Source organism: Chroicocephalus ridibundus, chromosome 2 (assembly GCF_963924245.1).
Source record: "Chroicocephalus ridibundus chromosome 2, bChrRid1.1, whole genome shotgun sequence".
NCBI classification, from domain to species: Eukaryota; Metazoa; Chordata; class Aves; order Charadriiformes; family Laridae; genus Chroicocephalus; species Chroicocephalus ridibundus.
Window position 1 is genome coordinate 41,348,886 of NC_086285.1, and position 21,364 is coordinate 41,370,249.

A 21,364-nucleotide genomic window follows, 5' to 3' on the forward strand; every position below is an offset into this window, starting at 1 on the left:
TCCCACGCTGTGAATACTGGCGTTTCACTGAAATGCTGGTCAGGGGGAGAAGGGCTCAACTGCCTTCACTCCATTCTTCTTTGTGGCCATGCATAAAGCTCAGTGCCTCCATTCCCTTTCCTGCTCTTTGACTCTGCAATTTCTAGAGTCAAAAAAATCATCTCTTCTACTCTTCGCGAAGTATGTGGTAACATCAGCAGGGTCCTGTGAACAACCACAGTCTCTGCAGCCTCCTCCTCCCCTTCCCAGGGGTACAGCTGCCTGGGTTTAAGGCTGGCTCTGACATGGCCATATAACCTGGGATCAGACTGCTGGAGAACAGCTAAGGTGAGAGAAGGAGCTGAGACACACCTCATCTGGGGCCTTATCTGCCCGTTGGTTTGGGAGCTGCATTTAAACTCAGGCTCTTCCCTTGGAGGATGCCTGAGCTACGCCATAGATCTGCCCGTGCCTGGCATTGCCCCTTGCTGACCCCTGGGCTGGTACCTGCCTCATCGCTACAGGCTGGCCTGGGTAGTCCTGGACTCTCAGTTTACCCGGTCGCTGCACTGGTCCTGCTCTGCTCACCTCGCCGCGGGACCAGCCCCTTGTTGGTGAGGCCCCTGCTCAGCCACCTTGCCGCTACCCTTGGCTCCCCGCGCCCCGAGCCCTGCGGAGCGGCCTGCGCTTGCCGCTCTCTGAGAAACGTAATGGAGAGCTTCCAATTTTTGCTTTAAAAAAACACACAATACCAAAACCCGCCAAAAAATCCTAACTCAAAACAGTTAGATTAAGGTACTTGATGTAGTAAAACCTTCACTGCAAAAAAAAAATTTCTTAATTTCTAAGATTGAAACCAAAATTCCTAACAGAGACTCACTTTTGTGACCGTGCTCTGTCACATGCCGGGCTTCACCTTGGCTGTCCCACATGCTGAACAAAAGAGCCCCTTGTTTAGATCAAATGATTAATTTTTGACATCTAATATGTGCCTAACTATTCCATCAATTTCAGACAATTTTCTACCTCTCATCTATTATCCAAGGTTTCCTTTCTAGTCTGCAGTGAAAATAAGCACTTCCAGGGCACAAGTCATCTCATCCTACAGAGGACTTTTAATAGAGGGCAGCTGTATCAACTCCCTAAATCTGCATTTTAGTGAAAGGTAACTATTGAGGCGTAGACATCTACACTACTTGGATAGTAATGAAGGAATCAATAAATCAGCTTAACTGATAAGTAGGGGGTAAGGGAACTGCTTTAGTGCCTAGGAGCCTTAACCAGGTCCTAACACAAATTCAGGTCTCCAGACAGAATCAGAACAAACAGATGAACTTGAATCTCATATTTCAGACTGCCAGTCTCTTTCTTTTCTCATAAAAAAATTGCACAAGCTTCTCAGTCTATGCTGGGGTGTAATGAAAACAACTTTCATTACCTATTTTGTCATAAAATTAAATTCCTATTTTATGATCACAATCAGAGTCTTTAGGCACCAATACAGGAAAAAATAAATAAAAAAGTGGCCAAGCTATAGTAAAATGACAAAATTATCCACTGTGCTCTGCATAGCTCTGAAATAGAGATTTTCATTAACAGATGGCACAATCTATGAAGACTTTGAATTTAACTGCTCTCATACTCAGGATGCTCAAATTAAAGATAAAACAATGGACTAAATAACTGCAAATCTACAAATGTTGCAATATTTGTTTGATGAGAAACTCAGTCTAAACTGTATTTAACATTAATTAAGAAGCCAGAAATTAAAATTGTTTTGGCCTCAGTTGTAAGGAAAACAGAAGGCTTCCTTTTTTAGCCAAAACATTTTGGATTATGTTTTTGTGCTGTAGTCACACAGAGCTTTTAATTCTGCAAAATATTTTGGAACACACTTCATATGGAAGACTATTCCAAATTGACTAATAACATACTGAACATATCACTGAGCTTTGACTCATCGGTTTTGGGTATTGGGCTTTTCTTTTGGGGGGCAGGTTGGTTGGCTGGTGTGTTGTGTTTGGTTTTTCCCCCCCTTTTTGTTGATAGCAAAATGTGGCACTGAATGGAGTGTACGAATGTAGTGTGCCAGAGCATGAAGTTTATATCCAGTCCCATCCAGTGAATGGGGTATATCCGTGACTTCTGTAAAGAGAAAATTTTAAAAAATAAAGACAGGCAGATGTCAAGTGACAATTTATTTACCTAATTGTTACCTAAAAACCTGAACTGAATACGAAGTGCTAAGACTCAGACACATAATCAGCCCCGTAACTGCAAAAAGACCTGTATTTTATTGCTGAACTTTAGGAACTTCACTGCTTAACTGAATGGCTCCTTAACAAATCGGCACAATCATACAACATATAAGGACTCATACACTGAAGAACACAATTCACAGGGTTCGGCCACCTCAGGGAGGAGTCCGAAATGAGGGAGCTGCTAAGATGCCTCGCACTTTGACTTCAGCCTCTTATTTTGCTGCAAGGACTCTGTCACAGGCCTCCATCTCCCTTTGGGATGCTCAGATATAAAGTCTTAAGTCAGTCCTCACCCGAGATAAAAGACAAGAAACACTTTAGAGGTTTAGCTGTATTAAAGTGTGGTTGCTGAACTCTGCATATATTCATGAATTCAGTGAACTAGAGACATCTTTTTTGCTTTCAGTACTGTTAAATATTTTCATTCATCTGTCTGAATTTTTAAAAGCATGAACTATGCTTAGCAACTGATTGTCGTAGATATATTTTGACATCAGATTGTCTAGGAAAACTATACTGAATCCTATTTCAGCAAGAATGTGACAGATTTTACCAGCTAACAGTGTCCAAAAAGCCACCATCAGACCTATCTACCTACACTCAGATTTGGAACGCTTAATTTTCTGACTGATTATTGTTATGTGAATAGATAGGTGAAATAGACCCCAGGCAAGATTTAGAAGTCTTTTTCCGTGAAATGCCAACCCCTGTATTTCTTTATATTTCTCTCCCTGACTCGTCAAGCCATGAAGTCAAGTCACTGACACCTTTTGGGGTGACATACTAAGTATGCTCATGGAGAGAAAACAGCACAGACCTGCTGACTGGCTCATTGTGCCCAGCGAGCTGCTGCCACAGCAAACACAGCACAGAGCCCCGTTTGTAAGCAGGACAGAGCTCACCTGAGGACCCCCTCAGTTTTTGCCTGCTTAGAACCTTTTTGACGCCTTTTCTGTGTTTTGACACTTACAAACTTCTTCCAATTTCCAGACAGTTAGTTTCGAATCGTGAGTTTTATAAACTCATTTATTTTATTTCTACATGTGCTTGCGCTCGAACGCTTTCTTAATTTGAATAGCTTTCTTCTCTTCCTAATGATTACCACTGTTTCCATCCCAGGATGTCTAGGGAGCAATTGAATCCCTCCCTCCCTCAGCCTTCTGCCCCTTATTCAAAGCACAGAAATATTATTATAGTATTTTCTCATCTACTAGGTTCTCTCCTTACCCTCAACTCTTTTCCAAAGGTTATCAAAATATCAAGTTTTTTATTCTTTGGCGCAATAATGCAGAATATACCTCAATGAACATTTCTGCCTGGTTTTTTTTTTGTTTTTTTTTGTTTTGTTTTTTAAAGAGCTGTATCAAGTTTATAATTCATTGTCTCCAATGGTAATGCCTGTGGGTTGTGCTCTTCTTCAGCTGTTTCCAACTGCTGAATTCTTAGAGCTACTTGTTATTACATTCCAAATACATGATTGTCCCTTTCTTTCTTGTTGAGTTACAGCTTTTTTCTATTATATCAGTTCTCAAGGTTATTTGATTCTTTCTGGAAAATATCATCTTTCTCTCTATATTGATGATAGCTCCTAATGTGTGTTATCAAAAAATTTCCAGAGTACATGCTTTTTTCTGTGTGCAAAATCACCAGTGAAACCAGATAGAACCTAAAAATTGCTCCTGAGGAACAGCTTTCTACTTTCTTTCCTCACCCTAATGATTCTTACGCTATAATCCATGCGGCCCTCACTTCAGTTAGTTTCTTCCAAAATTGTTGGAGAATCCTCATAGTACCAATTTAGTCATTTTTACGGGTCACTGTCTCAAATACTTAATCTAATCTGGAACGATTAATCTATCCTTGCCTAACAAAGAAATTACTAAAATATTGATAATTTTGTCTCACGTAACTTACCTTTGAGAAGACACAGTTGTTTTTTAGCCCACTGCCTTTTCCATGTGGTCGATAACTCTGACCTGTAAAAGGCCTCAGGCAGGTATCAGGGGTTTAAGTAGCAAAGTATAATTACCCCACTCACCTCCCTCCACCCTTTTTTAATTAGAGACATCATATTGACTATTTATCGGTCTATACTATTACAAACTACCAGACCATGAAATTTTACTCTTGGACTTATAAAAATGCCATCTGAATTTACAGTGTTTCTGAAACGTGAATGGATCAGGGCCAGTTTTTGTGAAGCTTTCAGTACTCCTAGTACCCGCTTATTTAAATGTGCATTGTATCACTAAATGAAGGGCTTATGCCAGTTATCTATAAGGCCTAGGAAGAATATTTAATCGTCCTGATGAATAACTTGGGCTCAGGTTTGAGGTCTTTTACTACAGTGTTGGAGATCATCCATAGCTGAAAATATATTGTTCAACGATACCAACGAACTTACCCAGTTGTCGCAGTGCACTTGTCGGGGTTAGACTTGTTCTCACATTAGGCTTCAGAAGGAAATTCCCTACTTTAAATTACCCGAACCATTACCCTCTCTTGCCCTAATGTAGTACAGCTGTTGGACCCACCTGGATGTCCTCCTGGCAGCTCTTTGACACCACATCATGTAACGTGTGCTCTTCATCTCCAGTGCTTTCAATGGGCCTTGGTAGGTATTGAGACTTTTTTTACTGAAGTTTAAGGTTTTCAGTGAGTTGGTGGCATAGAGTAGATGATTTGCACACTGCTCTGGATTAAACATCTGTTGCATGCAATAGAGATCCATTGCATCCTGTCTTATGGAGCAGAACTGAAAAGCTTCTAAAGTATTTACTGCAGCTGCGAAGTTCCTGACAGTTAGCTGGAATGTAGATATCAATAAAACATGAAAGGCCAGTTTCTTTTTTTTTTATTTTCCTACAGCTTTTCATAACTTTGTAAAGGAGATGAAAATAGCTCTAGCTTTTCTTCCAAGGATTCACTTGCCATGCAAAATGCCCCAGAGGAGAACAGAAAATCTTACACAGAAAGGGAGAAAGCTTAACTGTAGCACAGCCAACAAGGTTGGTTTCAGTGGTCACCATTTAAAGCAGCCAATACTGTAATGAGGGGCTTAGTGCAAAACTCCAGCCACATGTTTGGTTAGATTATATCACTGTAGGGAATAAAGGGGTACTATATTAAATGCCCGTATTATACACCCATATGCCACTATTATACATACATACACCATATTATACACCCCATAAGTAAGTGTGTGGTTTGTTTTTTTTTCCCCTTTATAATGCTTCTTGCTGCATCCCATCCTCTCGGAGCAGTCACCAAACACGTGATTTGGGAGCAGGATGGGAGGGAAACAGGAGCTGTGTATGTACAGAAAGGCAATAGGTGTGCAGGCATTTGTCTGATCAACTACAAGGAGGTTTTAGTGGGTGAGTCATTGGGTAAAGAGCTATAGCTGTTTCCATCCCCTTTCTAAAACTATAAAAACAGTAGAAGAAAGAAATAGATCTTCTCTTTTGGACTGACACCCACATTTCAGCAAGCTGGTAGGACTTAGGCAACTGCAAGGAAGTAAAACAAGTATGACCCAACGTGAGGCTCGTTACATTTTTGATTTTTTGTTCTCAGGTGCTCCTTCTAGGTACCGAAACTTACTTTCATGGTTTTATTCTGATGGACAAAACAGATTCGGGCAGCAGTTTGACTGGCAATAATGTCATGGACAAGACTACATTGAAAATATGTCTAAAAAAGAAGGATTACACTTGGGGAGGGAGGGCACTATCCGCCAAACTGAGGCACTTGGAAAAAAAATCCTCAAATCAGGATTTTTTTTCAAATTGGCCTCCTCGGTGTTACAAATATGACAGAACGACCACATTAGGAACCTGTGGGGGTGGTGCCTCTCCCCATCAAGCCACCAGACAGTTTTGTGGGAGTTATAACAGGCTGTTATAAAGGCATAGCTTTGCCCATATGCTATCATCTCCCACTTTGTTGTGCCCCAAAAGAATGCACTTGGCAGACTGTGTTTTGAGCAATTTTCACCTGATACACGTGTCAATGAGAACTGTTCCCACGGCAAATGCCAGCCACCAGCAGAGAAAGGACTGAAGCTGTTAACAAATGCTGCAGGCATTTGCAGTGAGAAAATGGTTTATGGTTTTTATCCTTTTTGCTGTTGCCTTTGCACTCAGAAATACGTAGCTATTGTTACTGAACATAAGAAATAACATTTACATTTAATTAAACCTTTGAAGAATCCCCAAAGAAGAACATTTCGGAAAACTGTGAAAGACTGAAGAGCTGTCTGTGTCATAAAATTCTGACTAGATTAAGGAAAGAGCACAGTATATACATATGCTCTCTATTCATAATGTATTTCTATTACTATGGCACTGCCGCTTTAAATTTTTTATTCAATTTATTGACTCTGATCACATGATCCAACAGGAGGCTCGATGAATACCAACTTCTTAAGTGCATCTTTAAACTTATGGATCCTGTTTGTTCATACGAGAGACAAACCTATGAATAAAGAAATGTAGAAGAAAAATCAAATGGTAACGAAAACAAAAAATGTGGACATCCTTTCTGGACACTTAGGTATTGATGAGATGCAGTGATATTATGGCTGGTATGAACAGACATGAATGCATGGGTTTCCAAAGAAAATTCTTGTGTCCTGTATTTAGTGTCCAATGCCTATGCAACGAATATTAGTAACTATACTGGTTTCTAATGATGGGTGTGAAATATTCAACTTGTTGTGAACAGCATGAATGTCAGTGTGCTGACAGTGTGACTAGTGTGAAGACCATTGCTTCAAAGTCACTGAAGTACCTAAGCCAAAGAAAGTCTTCTGGGTTCTTTCTCATCATCTTTCTCATCAAAATTACTTTTAAAGTTAAGACCTCATGACCTTCAAGGTCCCTATTTTTTATCCAGGAACACAAGTTCCATGTAAGAACATTGCCCAAGGAAAAGGGATCAAATTAGTTTACTGGTTTCTTTACATTGACTCTTTTGACTCTTCTTACTTCATCACCCAAGCATCATCTCAGCATGAAGCTGATCACAGGAACTAGACAGCCACTAATCATGTTTCAGGCTCAGCCAAGTTTCTTTATCAATATATCAATACTGAATCAGAGTTGAATGACACCTAATTGCAGTACACAGCATGAGTGCAAAAAGCCTCAGGCACTCAGGGCAAACAATTCCCTCTACTGAAGTCAAAGATCTTTGCAACTGCTTTCAGGAGTCCCAGGGTTAAGAGCATTATGGTCTTCACAGTATTCTTAATTTCAGTCTGGAGCACAGACGCTTTCAGACCCTGACATTTCAGATCAGGCTATATAATAACCATCCTCCAGATAGTTACATTTACTCCTAAATGGTCCTGAATTTTAATAAACCTGTAGGTGTGAGAGGGCACAAAGCTCTCGTCCTTGGCTAAACCCTTAACTGTGTGTTTGAGATTTCAACTAGTTTAAAATAGGATTTATCAGTATTTCTATTTCTTTCAGTCACACGCTGGATCCCAGCACAGAAGCTTCTGTATGATTCCCTGGCACTGAAGCAATGGTGCTTACAGATAAACAATGAGAACAGGGGAACGTGTAACGTAAAATAAATCTGTAATATTTTACATAGCATAGGCTCACATTTTCACATGCATCTAGGTAAACAGGAAGCCCATGGTTATTTTCTGTGAGCTTTAGGTGCCTAGAGCCCTGAAACCTGAACTGTGCTGAAGTCAATTTTAAAAATGGAAATTCAGGCACCTATGTTAATATAAAGCTGTTTAGGCTTCCAACTTCACATGTTGTCAAAGAGATTTGTGCAGCCAAACAATTTGGGTATCTGTGCTTCATATATATGTTGTAATTGTGAAGAAAGCTTTTCAGGTCTTCCTCCTCAATGTTGGTCTTACGTTCATAAAATTGCATTTATTTTATAAAAAAATGAGAGATATTGAGACTAAAATTCCCCAAGACGCTTTGAAGAGAGTCTAAAAACTATGTGTTTACTGGGAGCAGAAGGCAGAAGCGGGGGCTCCTAAGAAGCGTGATTTCAGCTTTCATGGAATATCAGGCCAAAACTCTACTGTATCTTTGGGGATTAGAACAGAAGTGACTACGGGCAGGTCCATTCAGCTACGGTATTCCTCGTATAACTGGAAGTTAATGAGTGTGAGACCTTAAATTTACCCATAGCATCCTTGCATTGATTCAGCACCTAAAAAGTCTTCATCTTTTAAAATACAGAGCCAATTGTAACATTCCAGTACTAAAATGACAGATGTAGTTCTTCTAGTTATATTTAACTTTATTTAGCTATTCTTAATTTTATATAACTTTAATTTATCTTAAAATAAAGATGTATACTTTTCAAATACAATATTCCTTGACATGGCCAGTTCATTTTTTTGTTCTTCCAGTTCATTTTAGATCATCATATTTATACCATTTGCTTACTGACCTCTCACATCAGCTTTTACAGCAGCTTTCAAAAAGGTAACTGATTTCATGGTTCAGAGCAACGATGATCCTTCGGAACAAAGGTTTGAAGCCAGAGATAGTTGGAAAAATGCAGATAGCGTAAAAATATAAATATATATATATATATATCCCTCCCACAAAAATACCATCTCTTCGGGTCAGAACAGAATAGTCATTCTTTAACGCTTTGTATAGAATTTAAGAAAACATCCCTGAACCTATTTGTTTTTCCGAGTTCATACCCAGCCATTTCCCTGCAGGCTGATTTCACACTGTTATTCCAATGAGTGACTCTGTCTTCGATGAAATGATCTGTTTCCTTGTGCTTTAGGCTTCCTCTTGGCCCTGGAGTGTTACTGTAATATGAAATATGATGACACATTTTTCTTTTATGGTGCTCTCCATATTGGACGTATTGACAAGTAGGTGTAAAGTGTCTTCTATTTGCTAGCTCCTTTGTCAGCTGCTGTGGGCATACCCTTGACTGGAAGCTCCCCTTGCCCCATCAGATTGCTGTGCCAGTATTTTCCTTGATATATATATATATATAAAATATAAAACTCTTGCGCTGACATCCCGGGTACGTTGACTTGTTACTGACCAAGACGGGGTGGAACAGCAAGGCACAGAAAATCCACTATACGTTCTAACATTTAGGCTTTATCCTTTATTAGGTAGTGAGTAAGAGACATAAAAAGAATTGAGTTTGTTGTTTACAGCTGAAATTTAAAAGAGACTTGTGTGAACAAAAACTTGTTCCATAGAGCACTGTGACAAAAGAGGTCCAAGAAAACTGAAGGTGTCATTGCAAATTAGCTGATGTAAGTAGTTGGAATGACACTCTCTTTATTTCTAGCAAAATTTGTATTAACTCTGCCCTTAGTACTGTGCCTCCATACATGCCACAGGCCACATTTTGACAAGGATCAGCCTGTCAATTTTGACGGCATCACAACAACACGGCAGGATGTACAGTAGGTGTCCGTGCACCAGAAGGCTGTGCATGAGAGCCTACAGGATATTTATGGCTCTCCCCTTTTCCCATCTGCGTGTTTTTCATGGGGAAAAGATTGCCTGCTCAGACCTTCTCCCTCCCCAAAATGCCAGTCCTCCTTCGCTCATTTAGCGAGTGCTTACTTACACAGGCTATTACAAAAGGCTCTGGAGATAAATGGTGGTTCATGCAGCACAGCTTGAAAACTGGTGCCCTATTGCAGGAGGAATCTGACCACAGCTGGCAATGGCACTACAACTTCTGCAAAAAGATGGGAGGCTGAAAGCAGGCTTAAAAGACCAAGGCCAAGATTTTGCAAAGAGGAGTTGAACCTTACTACACTATATTTATGTACCCAAATAAAAGGAAACATTTTCTAAATTGAGTGTTAGGTGCAGGTTTTGAAGGCTGGCCTGTTTACTGCCTCTTTACTGGGAGCTGTAGAGTAGGGAGCCCTTTTAAATGTCAGCCCCTAGTTATTTAGGTGCCTAAACTTGGCTTCAGGAACTTACTCATACTCTTCTTGTTTTGGAAATTGGGCCAAAGCAATCCAGCTAATAACCAGCCCTGAAATCACCATCCCGTCTTTTTCATGGCTACATAGGAGTGAATTAAATATAACCAAAAGCCCATTTCATTTCAAGGCACAAACGTTTGCAAATAAACTGGATGAAATACAAATACATAATATAGAACTTATCTTAATATCTCTAGATAAATAAATGCATCTCTTTGGAATTCTTTGGACACAGACATCCATGGAACCTCTTCTTTCTCTCTTTTTATATTTTTTTAATATAAAATCTAAATGCAGAGAGGTTTAAAAAATGGCAAATACCAATGTATATGGAAGGCTCACTGATGAACTGCAAGTCAAAAGTGCTGTATATTCCCATCCTCTGTATATCCCATCTGTCCATATTAACCACAGGCAGTATTATATAGCAACCACATGGTCAATATTTTCCATTACTACCTTTTAATAAAATCTTCCAAATCATTTCCCCATCTAAACTTAAATTATGTTTTTAAATTTTATTCCTCCTAAATGTATGGAAGGCATTTCACTTAGCTACACATCAGAGTGGTCGCATGTGACTCAGCAGCGCACTCCATAATATTAATAGATACTTTTCAGCTCCCTATGGGAAAAAGCAGGCAGCAAGAATCAGATTCAAGACGTCTATTTTTTTTCTCTGCTGTTTGTTACTTACCACTTAATGACCCACATGTGAAACTCAATGGTTATATAATTATATAGTAGATTTTCTGTTTATAAGTTATTTTTCTTACTCTAACATATATACAATATATCTATATATACCCCTGATAAATCTTACTTTAAAGGGACACAGTCAACCCCTTTAAGCCTCACAGTAAATATATAAGGCTTTAAGCTGTCCATAAAGGTCAGCTACAGAATTCAAGGGTCCCTTCAGATCCTAAAGGTTGTATTTGTTCCGAACCCACAATGTGCAGTTATCTCGTAATACGTATCTCATGTGTTGCTCTTTACATTTTATAGGTATTTAAGACATTTTATATCACATCAGTAGGAAATAAAACAAGAGAATAAATCTGTTTCTAAGACTAAGCCTATTGCAAAAAATGTTACCTGTATCTACAGACACTCCCACTGGTGTGATATAAAAAGAATATGTGCCGATCTTGGGATGAAATTCTGGCTACACTGCAGTCAGAAGGAACCTTACACTGACTTAAATGAGGCCAGGATTTCTCTCCTGCTTTTCATTTGCTAGTTATGACTACGCGTAACCCATTTGTGTCTTCCCTCTGCTCAACACTAAAGTGTCAGGCCTGTTTCACGACAAGAGTGTATTTTTTGCTGTCCACTGGCATGCCTTAAACATTGATCTATCCTGTATGCATTACACCTTTTGAATATACACACACTGTACACATACGTTCTCAGCTAAATATGTTTGACCTATTCTGTGTACAGCATCTGGATTATCTTTTTTTTCCCCACTAAATCATCTTTATCATTTACTTTGCCCTAACCATAGATTATCTTCACGCCCATTCTTCTACGGGTGAGGAAAACAATTTTTCTCACCAGGAACAGCTCCACGTTTTTGTCATTGTTTTTTGACTACTTACCAAAGTGACATAATTTTTTCATTTTATCTTTTGCAACTCAGTTAGAAACCTAGTGGCATAGATAGAGACACAATACTACTGTTTTACAAGACATCTATTGTATCTACTTTTGTTCAGATAAATACCCAGTAACTGCTGATTTGGCAGGAGGATTGGTAAGGGTACTACTATTCACAGTGTTTCTTTTTTTTTCGTTCTTCTTTAATCTACAGAATAAAGTATTTTATGTACATTGGAACCAGTTAATGCCCTTTAGACAAATTTGTAAGTTGTTTCATAAAGCAGGAAAGACATTGCAGGGAAATATGTGCCAAAAAGCACAGTCAAAAGGCTTCGTAAGTTTTATATGTCACTACAAGTCAATGCTGGAGATCAGTTCTAAAACGATCAATACTCAAGAGGAATGTTCTCATCTGGAGAAAATACTGCCCATTCCCCCTTTTAGAATTTGTTCAGTTCTCTATCAAAAGTCCTGGCTCTTCATATATACTTTAAACTATAAATAAACACTGCATAGTTCAATGTTCTTGATTTTCTTTTTTTGTTTGTTTGTTTGTTTGTTTGTTTTGATTTGAAAAATTATTGCAGTACAATTAATTCCTGTTTGGAGTTCAGTAAGGAGCAAACAGCACGGGAGTATGGGTGGTCCGTATAGGCCCGGGAGCTGGTCGTAGGAGTGCTGGAGGAAGTGCTGAAGTCTGGAAAAGGGTGGCTGCTGGGGCTGTGCGAAGACTGAAGGGGGAATTCACAGCCACAGCAGCAGCTGCTGCTGCAGCTGCTAGCGGATTTGGTAAGATTCGTGGAGCCATCGGCTTTGAAGGTTCCTTTGAAAATACTAATTTTACCTGTGGGGAAGAGAGAAAACAAACAAACAGAGAGACATAATTTGTTCATATTAGCTACACGACAGGGAGCTTGACTTAAGATTATAAGTGCAAAATCAAGTAAGAGAGGCCTTGTAGTGGCTACGGACTCTATGCGCTGCAGGCTTGCAACAGGAGATACGATCTCGCACGTTGGACAAGGGTGAGCAGGATTTGGTTGGGGACAAAGAGTTTCAGTGTTCATGCCTTATCACTGAGACTCATAATTTAAGATGAGATTAGAAATCAAAGCAAACCTAAAAAGGGGCTGGGCAATCTGCACCAAAGTAAAGCTGCATGTACCCTGCAAGAATTAAATAAAGAAGAATTAGCCAGCAATTAAAAGACCTCCATCTGGACAGCTTTATGATAGAGACCAGAGCAGAATGAAAACACATCCCGTTCCCTGGTCTGGCTAAGAAGGTACTTTTGGTTTTATCATTGGGATACAAGTTCTACTTATAATTAAGATCTCCAGCTAGCTCCTCTTTATTAGCTCCTGCCTCTAATAACAAGCAAATAAACAGTGTTTATCTTGCACTGGTTATGAAACTCTCCTAATGTTTCATATGTTCAAATAGATGGTGAATTCTATGGGTCCTGCCCATGTTGATGTGTCTTCAAATTTTTTTTATGAAGATACTGTTCATTCTTACAAGGACTGTGAAAAATGGCAGATATTTTAAAACGTTGTCATGAAAAACTCTTGCCTATATCATTTAGTATGGTGCCAAACCGTGTTATTTTTATTACTGTCATTGAGGCTTCTGCTTTAAAACTGTTGAAATCGTGAATCTTGTGCACTACCAAATAGAATTTGAAAAACTCCTCAGTTAGAGTTACAAAAAAACCCCAAAATAAACTCAAGCTTTTCCCAGACTGATTGAAAATACTCAGAGAGGTCCATTATTATTTAAGAGAATTTACATTTGGCATGCACACAAATGAACATCAGAGTAGTCTATATAGATTTCTGCAGATGTCAATGGGATTTCAAGTTTCTAATCAGAATCCAGGAGCCTGAATACCTTTGTTGTTCTGGCTTTGTAACTAAGAATACTTTTGTATTAACTTTTGTAACTGTAAGAATAGAAACCTCATCTACTGATAAAGAAAAGTTCCCATTGGCTCTGATGGACTTTCATTGGGTCTGTGTCACGGCATGACCTGAGGCCCTTTGCAAAGAACATAAACCTGAATATTTGGTATTGAATATGCGGAATGTGAACGTACGTACCATGCTGTGGTAAATCTTGGTGTAAGTACGGACACTTCTCACTCACAGGGAACCCCAATTTCTCATCCTTGAATTGAAAGGGGCTTTCAGATTATTAACTTGCACTATATCAGTGTGATAGTTTCCACTCAACAGTACCTTGGTGAGTGAATAGTCAGAAAGTAACGACAGGAGTAGTCTGGCATGAACCATCAGCGAGTTTCATCATTACACTATCACCATTTTCCAAAGAATCTGTTGTTTTGTTACCAGCCAGATGGACACAGGACTTTGACTTCCCTTAATACCCATTGGCAACTCTGCTGGCCTCAAGGTCTTTTAAAGTTCTGGCAGAGATATTCAGAGGAGACCAGGTTCTGTAATTCTCTTAACAGAGGACATAATGGATGCTATATACAAAATTCCTCACGGTGCCTATGAAAAGCGATGATCTGATCTTTTCCTTGATCAGTTTTACACCCATTGATCCAAGCTGTTTTGTTCCCTTGCCAAGCATTTGATTTTTTCTTCCTTCCTTACATTTTTTAATTGAGTTTTTTCAGCCCTGTTTAGAACAGACAAGAAAAAACCCCTCTCCCTCTCTCTCTAAAAAAAAAAAAAAAAAAAAAAAAAAGTACTGAGTACAAAGAACAAAAAATCCCCAGCCCAAAACAACAGGGTTCTGATTGTGGTCTAGAATTCCCAGTTAAGGATGTTTTCCGTAAGTGCTATTTTATTGCAGAAAGTTTGGATTCTCAGACGCCTGATAACCTCTTTCTCTCCAGTGCAGTATTTTATACATATGGGACATTTGTTGATTATGGAAGAATCAAGTAAGTCCCAACATTACAAGATTTCTTAAACTCTGAAATAGTATTGTGGGCATTCACAAAGCTTTCTCTGAAGCATGCAAAACTAGACTAGACAAAGCGGTACAAATGATATTGAAAACACGGCATCGGAAAGTTTTTGCTCTAGAAAAGCTACGAAAATGTAGGATGTGCTTTTTCTAACTTCTGTAGAAAAAAAAACTGGTAATGCTTATACAGGTTTTGTCATGAAGAACAAAGATCATACATGACTTTACATTAAAAGGCTAGGACTACCTTCCCATTCTTGGAGTTACCAGGAACTTTAATGAAGTTAGATAGCTTTTCACTTAATTTATGAACATGGTTATGATTTCAAGATAGCTGCAAAACTAGTAATATTCAGTATATACAGTATGTTGCACCTTCATTTCAAACCTCTCTGCGAGTACTAATTAACACACAGGTCAACATTAAGAGTAGCCATTATTCGTTTCCTTTCCAATGAAGTAAACTAAGGGACAGTAAATGACTTGAAAAATTAACAGAGAGTAAAGAACAAGTCTACACCTCATCAAAAACATTTACATTCAAAGTAAAATTAGCAAACCTTTGGCTTGTTGCTATGCCATTCTGCATTTCAAGTGACAGCAGTTTTGGCATTTTTTCTATTCAAAACCAAAAAGACTAAATGGAGAACTGTTCTTATCCTTTCTCAGTGTAGCCTCCATTCTACTATGGGTATCTGCTCATTTATTGGTAACCCTGTCTCTCCTTCTTAAATCCCCTTTATCTCTTTGTTCACCTCTGGCCTGACTTGTATATTGTGACCAATTGGGAATGAGGGAGCAGGAAAAGGACACATTGGCTTTATTTGTCTATGCAGCAACTAAATGGCCTTGATCCTTGGCTAGAGTCCTCAGAAATCACCATTACATAAATTGGCAAATAGAGAACTGCGCACACCAGCTACAGTAATGTAATAGTTATTTTCATCCCCTGGGAAACAATGAATTTCCTAAAGGAATAATAATCCTGTCAGAGAGGCTTTAGTGATGCCATATTCTACTTACCTAATTACATATTTTATATTCCTTTCAATATAGCTTATATGCATTGGAGACCTTGGTCTTCCGGTAGACTATTGAAAAACCCTATTTCGCTACTAGTGGATCTACCAGGAGGGTGTAATGCATTATGCTACAACATCTAGGAAAGCTCCTACCCAACTGAGTTGTGCATGAATATACTACTCATGAGGGCTGCCCCAACAAAAAAAGAGCTTTAACTGAACTTAGAGAGAACTTCGTTTTCAAAGAAAAAAGCTCCGTATTCTGCCCGCATGAGAGAAGATGGTCAAGGAATAAGGGGCTAATCTCTATGAGGCCGATGAATCAACATCCTCCCCCCAAAAAAACCATCTATAAACCCTTACAAAACACCATGGCACATGAAACAATCACGCGGTTTATCTGATGGAGATAAATGTCGGATGTTTCGCTATCCCACCCACAATTTAAGCTGTTTTTTAACTAATGGCAGGATCCTAGCAGGGTTTTTTATTAAAAAGTAAACCTTTTTCTCAGCTTTTGAAGCTAGTAACAACTATCTCTCAGATAGTTTATGCTGGCAGTCGAAAATGTGACAAGAACATCCTGAAACTGAGTGGAATGAAATGAGAGATGGATTTTTTTAATTGCTTCAATTGTTATCTGAATAATTTTCTAAATAAGGATAGAATAAAGGTTTTATGTTTTATAGAGTTTTATTTAGTCATTTCATCACTATCGTCCTTGGTGAAACCTGGAAAAATCCTGTTTGACATCTGTATGTTTCTTTCGTCTGTTGCTCTCTAATGACCTTTGAAACAAGCTTCTTTTCTAAGGTTATTGAGAGTAGCTACAAAAAACGAGGACCCATGAGTTGTAGTCCACACCCATCAAAGTATATAAAAAGTCCCTTGTAGGCTTCCATGGGCTCATTCAGACGCTTGTATACTCCCATGGCTTGCACCGTTCCTCTCATTTTAAATGTTTTTCCACTCACATTTTCTGAAAACCCTACCCAGCAGGGTTAAAATAAAAGTAAAATAAAAAGGTGATTGTCTTACCCCTAGAGGATGTGTTCCCTTTTGGAGTTTGTTGTATGGGCTGTATTTAGGTTTAGGTGGCTTCCCAGCAGCTCTGTCTTTGTGCCTTCTACTGCTTATGTGCTGTTAAAATACATATGGAGGGGAAAAAAAAAAAATTAGTGAAATTTCCTTAATAGATCGTTTCAGGTTCTGCTTTACACAAGGTTGCTCCAATACTGAAGGCTACTGCTCTCCACAACAGCATTACTTTGACTAATTCAATAACAAATGGGAATAAGGTCTATTCCAATTTGAATGATCCTTTGTGCATCGCATATTGGGACTGTGATTTCCAACAGTGCTCAGTTCAACTCTGCTTCCACTATAGTCACCTTTGTTAACTTAAACAAGACCTGAATCAGGTCAAAGATAGAAGCCTTTGAAAAATTCCTCCCTATCTCTATAAAGCACCCATAAAATTCAATCCACTGTTGATAGAAAGTTTTGGAAGAACATTAGATAGTAGAGCATCCCCTATTTGGTGAGGGAAAAAAAAAAAGATCACAAAATTGTTTAAATCCCTAAGAAGCCTAGACATCCTTTTAAGATTTCAGCTGAAAGATGGTTACGTATCAGACTAAGTGACAGTGAAAAAAAACAAACACAAAATCCATTATCTTTTTCATAAAATCTATGAGATTTTACAAGAGTCCTTCTACACAGACTTTATTGCTGTATTAGATGTAAGGGGACCTTTTTCAGAACTATATTTTTACTTTGCTTTTCATTCTCAAGAGAGTACTCGCAAAAAAAAGACAAAGAACTGGACATTTATTTTTCCTGAAAGCAGAAGACAAGTATTGCTATTGTCCATTACAGAATTTATCTTTATTTTTGTAACGTTGCTTAACAAGTATTTAATTCCAAAAGGCCTATGGAATTAAACTAAGTGTTTTTCAGAACAAAGGTTTTGTTCATCTGAAGAATGACTGAACATAACTTAGCGTAATTGCAATTTAGAGGTCAAGCTTCTCAGTTACAGACTAACACTGATAAAAAAAAAAAAATTACAAATCCTCTCCATCTGACATTTCAAAGCAGGTTATTCAGTGTTTTGTGAAAATACTGGCTGCACCCACCTCCACATCTTTGTCAAGGCAAATATCATGCAGCACGCTAAATGGCAGGGTTTATCAGCTCATGGCAATTATAGCAGTCTAAAGACAGTTGTAACACGTTGCAGTTTACAGCTTCTATAACTCTTTCAGCCATATATATAATTAAGAGCTTTTGAGAAAATATATTCTGTGCGAGGGAAAATCGTACCCAAACCAAAACATACAGCGTGAAAGACAAGTACAAAGGGCAAAATCTGTAAGCTCCATTTGGATGTGAACTGTTAGACTGACACATGCTGATTGTCATGTTGGTACTTTATCACCATGAAAACAAAGAACAGCCAAGGATTCACACTCTGCAAGCTAGCTGAGTACCTGTTTCAGTTGTGTCTCAGAGTTTACGTGCACATCACATATTTCACAGTGAAATGTTTTGTTCTGAAGGCCTGTGTTTCCTTTATTCACAGGTCCTTTGCCTTTTACGCCTGCCCGGGGAAAGGCTTTTATGGTTCCACTTCCATTCCGAGCTTCCAGCATAGTTTTGTGCTTAGTCCCTGGAGACATCAGAAATGGGAAAGAGAAACAACTTTGGCAATTTGGTTGCATTCATTGTTTTATTTTCTTTTTAAAAGAAAATCACATGAACCTCAGCGTGGTGCCACGTGCTATCTTGGAATATGCCTGTGTTTCTCTGTATCAGATTCATACCAATGTAACAGTATTTCACATCTGATATTTAATTATTAAATTAGATATCTGTAGGTAATGCACTAGAACAAAGCAGCCACACCAGTAAGTAGTGGCACAATCAGGTATCCTGATGTGAAGTTAAACGGGTGTGACTTTTCTCATTAACTCCTGCTGCTAATAAGACCTGAATTGTAGTTGCAAAGGAAGAGTAATTTAGCTATTAAAGATGTAGTTTGGTTTGATTTGTAGTCCTCCTGAATGGATTGATAAACAGTATGCATTAGATAGCTTACACTTAAATCTGCAATTGACTAATTAGTCACCAAATCAAAAAGGGGCAGAGGTTCCTGGCAGCAATGGATCCTTATGGATCCTTAATGGCCTCGAGAGAAACTAGAGAAACTAGGAAAAAAAAGTGTGAGAAAGATACACGTCAGAAAAATGCCCTGGCATTTTTTATTAAAATAAAGATTGGATAGAAAACAATAGTGTCCTGTTGCTTTACCTTTATTCAGACCGAACAATTTCTTACACTGTTGACTTCCGTGCAGGTAGTCTTTGATGATAACGGACTACTACCGTGTACAGAAATAGTGTTCCGCTGATAATTGTTGTACGCATCCACATGTACACTTTTACAAGCTTGCATGCATGTGAGCACACACGCAGTTTATCAGCATAGACAGCAAACACTTGTAGGGTTATATTTAAATGTTCAGAATAATGTTTTGGCTCTCATCTTCATTAGAAAAATGTTTAGAGCCTAACCCTCATATGAACTTAAAAGGGTTAAATGGGTACAGATTTATGAACTTGAATTTTCACCATTTGAAGATCTGGCCTACAGCAAACACAGCATTCAAAACTGATTCTCGTAAATACCGACAAATTATCATTTCCTTTTTAATTTAAGTGGATTTTACAGACATGCCAAAGTTATTTCTTTTTTTATTGCATCTTAAAAGCATTGATCATCCTGCGGCAGGTATGTCATCACTGTCTTGATGTTTCAAACCTAAGGTTCTCTGCCTGTGTCCTAACTCAGCTTACCCTCCTGGCAGGTAACCCCTGACATGCAAAGTCAGGAGTGTTTCTGTAGGACTGTTATAGGTGGTCATTGCCACTGTATTAAATCCCAAGATCTTTTAACCCTGCTTACCACAAAGCCAATCAATAAGATGCTTAAAATAGTGACTGTGAATGATGGCTTTCTACTACTGGAACTTATCGACGCTACTAGCTCTAATAACAAGAAAAGGTTTCAAAATTAAGAAAGATGGAGGTAAGCAATTACCCGTTCAACTCTCAAGCAGCAGTTGCTATCATTTGGTGAAAACAAAGGAAAAATATACATGATTTTAACAAGTTATTAACACACAATATGAAGCTAAGAATTCTAACTGTCATCATTGAACTCTGACTGACTGATGCTGCCTTTTTTCAGCCTTAATTTGTTAGATTTCAAACAAAACTGATGGCATTCATACTCGGTTTGCTAGCTGGCACAAACAAAAGTATGCAAACTCTGAACACCAAAGGTAATGAAGCATGAGCTGTCTTTTAGCTCTATAAGGTCTGGAAGCTGCAAAAGCTAAAATGTAAGAAAATGGGTAACTTCCACGCAATAAAATTCCTTTCTTCCCCCTTTATGAAAGCCTCTTTGCCTGTCATTTTTATTCTTTAATAGTTAATGAATTCCATGTAATTGCCAGTTTTCTGCCACCTCTTTGTCCCCTGCTGCAAGAGATCTAAGCTATTCAGGGGAAGATAATTGCAGAGCTCTTGAGACAGAAGAGAAAAAAAAGGAGGGAAGCAAGCACTGCTGCATCTCACCACTGTTGTGCGCCTCCAGCTGCGAGGCAGAGTTGACAGCGACTTTGCATAGTGAACAGTACAGCAGTCTTTTTGCTTTTTCTTCCTCAGTCTCAACGGAAGGGCATGTGGTGCTGCTAGTGGCTGTCGTGGGGATTTTCTCCACTTTAGAGGTGATCTCAGTTGTCATAACACTGCTCTTCCGGATTTCCACGGTTGTCGTCGTTGATATTGCTGGTGTCCCTGTGGTAACGTCTGTGGGCAAAGAGGGGAGATGGAAAGAAACAGAAAAAAAAAAAGGTTGTGACCTTTGGCATTTGCTTGTTTGCCTCCTAATGCTGTAACCGCACAGTGAGCCAGATAGCGCTGGTGATGGTCTGACTAATGGTAATGAACTCAATCTGACCTTATTCTTTTTATTTTGTGTGGTTACAAAATACAGCACTCCCATGTAGCGAAATGCCACATATTCTGTCTCCTGCATTCTGCTAACACCCCATAAATACAGAATTCATAAACTGAAAAGACAGGTCATTAAGACTGTACTGTACAACTGAAAGATAATCCACTAAAAGAGGTCGCGTAAATTACCAGTACAATAGGCAGTTAAAATTTATACGCAGCACTTCAGATTCATAAAGTGCCATAGGACCACATAATACTTACGCTGATTGAGTAGCCAAGCTAAAGTTTTAACATTCTGTACTAATAAAACCAAAATGAAAACAATTGTATGTTCTTGATATCTGACAAAATAGAACGTTAAATTGATAGGTCACTTGATATTAGCCAAAACTAATATTAAATGAATTAAGGTAATTATTAATACGCAGTATACATTTATCCATGCATTATTATTATCCATTATTGCATACTAACAATACATACTAATAGTAGTAATTAAATATACAACATTCTATATCTGAGACCTACACACACACTAATAAGATTTCTGTTCTGCGTAACAGTGGTACGTTT

The 21,364-nt window shown here is 38.5% G+C and overlaps 1 protein-coding gene across 4 annotated transcripts in view; it reads right to left on the reverse strand.

Annotated features, from left to right (window-relative positions):
• Positions 1-8,583: 8,583 nt before the first annotated feature.
• Positions 8,584-21,364, reverse strand: part of ZNF385D (zinc finger protein 385D) — a 447,035-nt gene continuing 434,254 nt past the window's right edge. For all 4 annotated transcript variants that reach the window (XM_063325173.1, XM_063325175.1, XM_063325172.1 and 1 more), the window contains exons 6-9: positions 20,408-20,641; positions 18,260-18,438; positions 16,806-16,907; positions 8,584-12,652 (exon numbers count right to left, since the gene is read on the reverse strand). In XM_063325173.1, the coding sequence (XP_063181243.1) occupies positions 12,419-12,652; positions 16,806-16,907; positions 18,260-18,438; positions 20,408-20,641 (749 nt within the window). In that variant the 3' untranslated portion in view covers positions 8,584-12,418. The remainder of the gene's footprint in view (positions 12,653-16,805; positions 16,908-18,259; positions 18,439-20,407; positions 20,642-21,364) is intronic.